Source organism: Magallana gigas, chromosome 4 (genome assembly GCF_963853765.1).
Source record: "Magallana gigas chromosome 4, xbMagGiga1.1, whole genome shotgun sequence".
NCBI lineage: Eukaryota > Metazoa > Mollusca > Bivalvia > Ostreida > Ostreidae > Magallana > Magallana gigas.
Window position 1 is genome coordinate 40,986,470 of NC_088856.1, and position 6,236 is coordinate 40,992,705.

Here is a 6,236-nt window from a genome sequence, read left to right on the forward strand (position 1 = left end):
AAAAAGACCCTAGATTGAAACGTGACTCATGTGCAGTTCTGTTTAATTTTAAAGATTTGTAAGTGTAGTGACAATGAACACTTAAGTAGAGCTCGGGCCTCTTAAAATCGATGACCCCCCCCCCCCCCCCCCACACACACACACACACACATACACCAGGAATGACAAGTATATTCATTTCAAAGTTTTTAGCAAACTTATGATTAATTAACTGTAGAATTATTGGCGCCAATAATGGATCAGTTTGCTCAAATGATTACCTTATTTTTAAAATAACATACACGTATTAACATTAATTTAGAAAATGCGGAGTAAATAGAGGTTACTTTATTACTGTATCAAATTTAAATTTGAACTTTATTTACTTACTTAAACTTTTTATCAAATAAAGTTTTGATGGTGTTTTTTTATCTTGAAATTATGACGTAATGTAAGAATATATGAGCTCATTAGATAAATAGATTTCGTTTCCATCTAAGCTCTTGTTGAAAAGCGAATTAAATTGCCATTAAATATTTTCACCAAACGTCCGGTGAATCGATATGGAGAAGTCCATTTACTCCGGATTTAGTTGTGTATTCTTACACCATTGTTCGCGTAATGCACACATCAATAGTGACACATTTAAACACTTTATATACAAACAAAAGTTCAATGCAATTTATCAACCCGTCCCCGACAGGGGGCCCCTTGTATGGACCCACGAACTGTGTGCCAACTTGTAAATCACCTGTACAGATATTGATTTTAGCTTCTGTTTTGTTTGAATTGCTTATTTACAGACCACTTTCGAACATCCGAAAAGCAACGAATGAGCCTTTTTCTGAGCGCTTTCTACTGACATGAGTGATATGGAACTGTCAGGTATCACAATTTAAGACGCATTTTTTGGAGCATGAAGGAGGAAAAGAAGGGGACCTATACTTGACATGTAGGGGATTCCCTAATGTCTTTTTCTCCTTACTTTTCTTTTCGGATTCTTATACTTTAATTGTCATTCGGCCATTTGGAAACCATGAACCGAGAACAACGAAAGCGAATCACTCAAAACATCACGAATCTGAAGGAACGTCTCGTGGACTTGGACCCTATCATTGACAGACTCATAGAAAAGGATGTCTTTTCTCTGGAACATCGGGAAAAGATCGAGCACGTTAGCCCAGCGACCCCGCAGAAAAAGTTCAATGAATTCATCCAGCTTCTGTTGGCGTCGCCTGAACCCAATACATACTTCGTGTTCCTGGAAGCTCTGACTGAGGAGAGGCATCACTATATGGCGGAGCGGTTACAGAACACTGTCATTAGTGGTAAGTCATGTACAGCATGCAGTTATATAGATATATAGAGTGTTACAAAATGTACACCATATGCATGCGCGGATCTACAGGTGGGGTGGGGGTCGGAGGATCCGGACCCCCACCCCACCCCTTGAAAATTCAAATTTTTAAGTTTAGTTTAAGTTTAGGTAGTAAACTATAAGGGAAAATGTGCCCTGGAAAAATATATCTCTCCCACTCAACCCCAACCCCCGGAAAAAATTCTGGATCCGCGCACGAATGTTACGAAATGTACAATGTACATGTATGGTTTATAAACTAGAAGATATAATGAGAGTAATTTAAAACAATACCAAATTCAAACAAAAATTGGACATGCACGTGTAAATATATACATTGTACCTGTAAATGTGTTAATCAAGTTTAGACTTCGATGTATACCGATACCAGGCTCTAAGAAGTCGGCTATGCTTTTGTATTCTGTCATATTTCATAACTCTGAATCGATGATAAATATGTATGCTTGCGCGGATCTAGAAGAGGAGGGGGGGGGGGATAAGGGGGTCCGGACACCCCGCGCCCCTCCCCCCCCCCCACACCCCTATAAAATGCAAATCTCTTCAAAATAGTTCAAATTACATTATTATTATAAAAATAACAAAAATATGCCTCGGACCCCCCACCCCCCTCCCCCGGAAAACATTTCTGGATCCGCGCATGATGTGCATACTGTAACTCTATCAGAGAAGAAAACTGAGAGGGTCCTTATTAGTGCAAAGAAATTGTGTAGTAGCATTTGTCCTCGTAGAAATGGAATAATACAATCTTCATTGTGTCACAAATGACATGGAAATTTATGCACCAGTGGATAATTAATCATGTTCCCCGTTAAATAATACTTTAGTACACACTCCTGTGAAATTCATTTGAAAGAACTGTCATTTCTTCAAAGTTTCGTTTGATAGCATACAAATATTGGCAAAGTTATACAGCACACGTACTCAGTATATGTAAGTGCAGTAGATTTTGGAAAACGCATTTTTTTATATCTTATTTATTTCGGGTGGCAGGATAAATCTATACAAATGACATGACACGAAGATTATCTGTATTCAAAGAATTCATAACATTTCATTGTTTTCACTTACTAGTAATTTGATTATTCAGATTGTTTTGATGTACAGTTTTTTTGTTTCATCCTGTAGGGACCTCTCCTGTCCGCCATTCCTCCTCTTACAGCAGGGAGCGCGCCAGATCCCGGGGAACGTCTGCTATGGTTAGTATGAAGTATACATATATATATGTTGATGCATTATATATTAATATACTTGTACAGCAACTTTCTTCTATGTATAAGAATGGTGTTTTTCATTAATGATTTGATATGTTGAAACTACTACAATATAGCTGCACATGCTACATGTACAGTATATATGTGCTTATTGAGTTAAATTTACATCATCCAGTGTCTTAGTTTGTGATAACACTACGTATCGATTTTGTACTATATAACCCATAATACAAATGACGCCAAATTGAGGCGCCGGCGGGGTTTGCTTATTTATAGTTAAAGATTTAATTGTACGATGGCTTAAAATTATATAAATATAAGTAATAAGGAATCATTCTTTGAATATTATGAGGTGATAATTTCGGTCGGGGCGTGATCAAATCTATCATTAAGCCCTTCGGGCTTTATTGGATTTGATCACGCCCGACCAAAATTATCACCTCATAATACTCAAAGAATGATTCCTTATTCCTTATTTAATTGATATACCGGTACATCTTTGCTAGCTAAGGGTTTCTGATGAAGAGAGTAGCTGATAATTCAGTTCCATAATTTGTGATTTATACATTTTTTTAAAAGTGCGTTAAGTGTCTCGATACTAAAAAATGATGTACCTTCATAACGCACTTTGAAAAAAAACAACTTTTCAAAGTGGGTTAACTTGGTCCCAAATTTAACGCAGTTTGAATTTTGTTTTCAAACTGCGTTGCCACATGCGTACACATTTTTCATGGTTAATGCATGTACACACACGTTTTAATGCACACACACAAGTTTTGCGTCATAATTTATGTCATACATCACGTTCACCAACAATTAATGGGCTTTTCGAGTGAAAGTTGAATAAAGATAGATATTTCTTTATGTTTTAATTGCAGTGTGTAAAATCTCATTTTGCTATATATTTTAAGATGAGGGCATTTGGCAAAATGCGTGTGTTGTGTTTATAAAACGAAAGTAAATGAAGAGAATTTTCCTATTTCACATTTTTGTTTTAAAAATGCATACTAATGGATTTTAAACATAGTATGTCATAATAATGGTAAGCTCTCTTTATATGTGATTTACAAAATATTTCATTAATACGGATGATGATGATGATGATGATGATGATGATGATATGAAAACACAATCTTAATTTATCTGTTATTTATTAATCAATTCAAGTATTTTTTATATAATTTTCCTTTTAACAGCAATTCCAGTTAAAACAATGATGTTATTGCTATATATATTTACATCATCCAGTGTCTTTGTCTGTGTAAACACTACGTATCGATTTTGTACTATATAACACATCTTCGCTAGCCAAGTGTCCGATTCGTTTTCCTCATCTTGGAGATGAGAAAAACGAATCGGACACTTGGCTAGCGAAGATGAGAAAAACGAATCGGACACTTGGCTAGCGAAGATTAAATAAACCATAATACAAATGACGCCAAATTCAGGCGCCGGCGGGGTTTGCTTATTTATAGTTAAAGATTTAATTGTACGATGGCTTAAAATTATATAAATATAAGTAATAAGGAATCATTCTTTGAATATTATGAGGTGATAATTTCGGTCGGGGCGTGATCAAATCTATCATAAAGCCCTTCGGGCTTTATTCGATTTGATCACGCCCCGACCAAAATTATCACCTCATAATACTCAAAGAATGATTCCTTATTCCTTATTAAAAAAATGTTGATGTTTTCCAGAGCAACAGATCTTACGACCACTCCGGAGCTTCCGGTCCGGTGGGGGTCAGCTATGGCGGGGCCCCCGCGATGGAGATAACAATGTCTCGACTCCTGACGGAATTCAGCGGGAAACTGAGCTCTAACATTTCCAGCTCTCTTCAGAAAATGAGAGCGGAGGACAAACAGGAAATGGAAAAACGGATGGACGATAAACTGGCGTCGTTCAAGAAAGAATGGAACGAGGAGAAATCGAGTCTTCTGAGGATGAATGAGTCGGCCATCACAAACTTACAGGCGAGTGTGGAGAAGCTGAGGCGTTCCAACGAGGAGTATAATAGACTGTCGGAGAAATACGACAAACTGAAAGAAATGCAGAAGGAAATGCGCGAACGAGAGAATGAGAGATGGCAGAGACTGTCGCAGGCCAACGCGGAGAGGGCGCAACTGAAAATTGCTAACGACGATCTGAAAACTCAGATTCAGAAACTGCAAGAGAAGGTGGCCACGTTGGAGTGCGAGAACAGTCGTCTGAAGGAGAAAGATTGTCAGAGTCAAATAGATCTGGAGCATCTTGCCATAGAAAATAAAACCCTGATGCAGGAGTTAGAGGAGAAAGACAAAGAGAGACTGGCGCTAAAGAAGGAGGTGGAAATGGCGTACAGTCGGATAAGTGACGTAGTCAAGTTCCAGAGGGAGAAGTCGGAGTTGGATGACGTCACGTATAAGAGCGCGCTGGAGAAACAGTCCGAGAAGTTGAACGAGATCTTTGAGGTCGTGAACAATCTGAACTCCAAAGAGAGGCCTCGTCTCGCCTCACGTAATCTGTACATCGGGGGAAGTGGCATCGTGCCAAAAACTCCGAACAAACAAGGGGAAAAGAAATGATGCTCTAATATTTTGTAGATAGGGGTTTATGGATATTTTGTGAATTATAATAGTGCATGTATTTTTCAAAAAGTTTAGTTTTTTACTGGAAATTTTGATAACAATGGCAGGTAAAAGATAGTCTAAAGATAAACTTTTCAATGGCATTAAATGTACATTTGTATATATGAACTTCGAGACGGTAACGATATTTTTAACTAGTTTATAAAGTAAAGAAAATTATTATTTACTACTTTGCAAGTACAAACGGAATGCTAAATTCATTTGCATGCACCCGTCAAGCCTCAACACTCTACGTCAGATGTACATGTACATGCAACATGGAAGAGAATACTGTATACAGTAAAAAAAAAAACATTCGCCCCGTTTTATTTTCGCCCCTTTCGCCCTCGTTGTAAGCAGGCGAATATAAGACTGGACGATTTCCTATTTCTCAAATTATCTTTTTTTATTCACAACTTTGTCTGTGTAAACTCCAGACTGGACGAAAAGTTGGCAAGTGAAAAAGGGCGAAAATAACACGGGGCGAAAATAACCCTATATATACATTAGTAAATTGCATGTACCTTTTGTACCGATATATCACTTCAAGTTTATCTTTTCAGAAGTTGTATTTGAATATGAAATGGGTAGATAACAAAGATATACTAATGTAAAACAGGTCTCCACATGAGCGATTCATGCTTTCCCCATTACAAAGATATTTTTTCACCAACTAACTTATCAAAATAGGCATTAATTTATATCAATGGAGTGCATGTACTAATAGTATTCCTCTATAAGAGAGAAAAGTGCACGAAGTCGTAACAATACAACACTTGTGATAAATGTAACTGTTGAAAAAACAGAAATGGAAACTATTTTCATCAGCATAGTTACCTTGTAATCACAAAAGGTATTTATACAATATGCTCCGATTTATTCCGATTTATCCCAAATCTTGCAAACATCACCCGAATTACATTGATTACATTTATTTTGAAGCGGCGGAACAAAAGGGGATAATTTATTGTAATTGCCCCTCTTTAAGGTGGAATAACACATCTGAAAAAAAGTAACTCAAATTAACAGTAAATAATTTTATTATGAAAGATATTATGA

At 36.9% G+C, this 6,236-nt stretch overlaps 1 protein-coding gene across 1 annotated transcript; it reads left to right on the forward strand.

The window, feature by feature from the left end:
* Positions 1 to 731: 731 nt before the first annotated feature.
* Positions 732 to 5,635, forward strand: LOC105341069 (chromosome partition protein Smc). The gene is made up of 3 exons (XM_011447369.4): positions 732 to 1,307; positions 2,483 to 2,553; positions 4,269 to 5,635. Exons 1-3 carry the CDS (start codon positions 1,016 to 1,018, stop codon positions 5,133 to 5,135), a joined length of 1,230 nt encoding a protein of 409 aa, XP_011445671.2. The 5' UTR covers positions 732 to 1,015; the 3' UTR covers positions 5,136 to 5,635.
* The last annotated feature ends 601 nt before the right edge of the window (positions 5,636 to 6,236 follow it).

Bases quoted from the DNA above. Each gene is read 5' to 3' on its own strand.
- LOC105341069 (XM_011447369.4), top strand. From the start codon at position 1,016: ATGAACCGAGAACAACGAAAGCGAATCACTCAAAACATCACGAATCTG. The intron at 1,308-2,482 runs GTAAGTCATGTA...TTCATCCTGTAG, and splicing joins ACAGAACACTGTCATTAGTG to GGACCTCTCCTGTCCGCCAT. The intron at 2,554-4,268 runs GTTAGTATGAAG...GATGTTTTCCAG, and splicing joins CCCGGGGAACGTCTGCTATG to AGCAACAGATCTTACGACCA.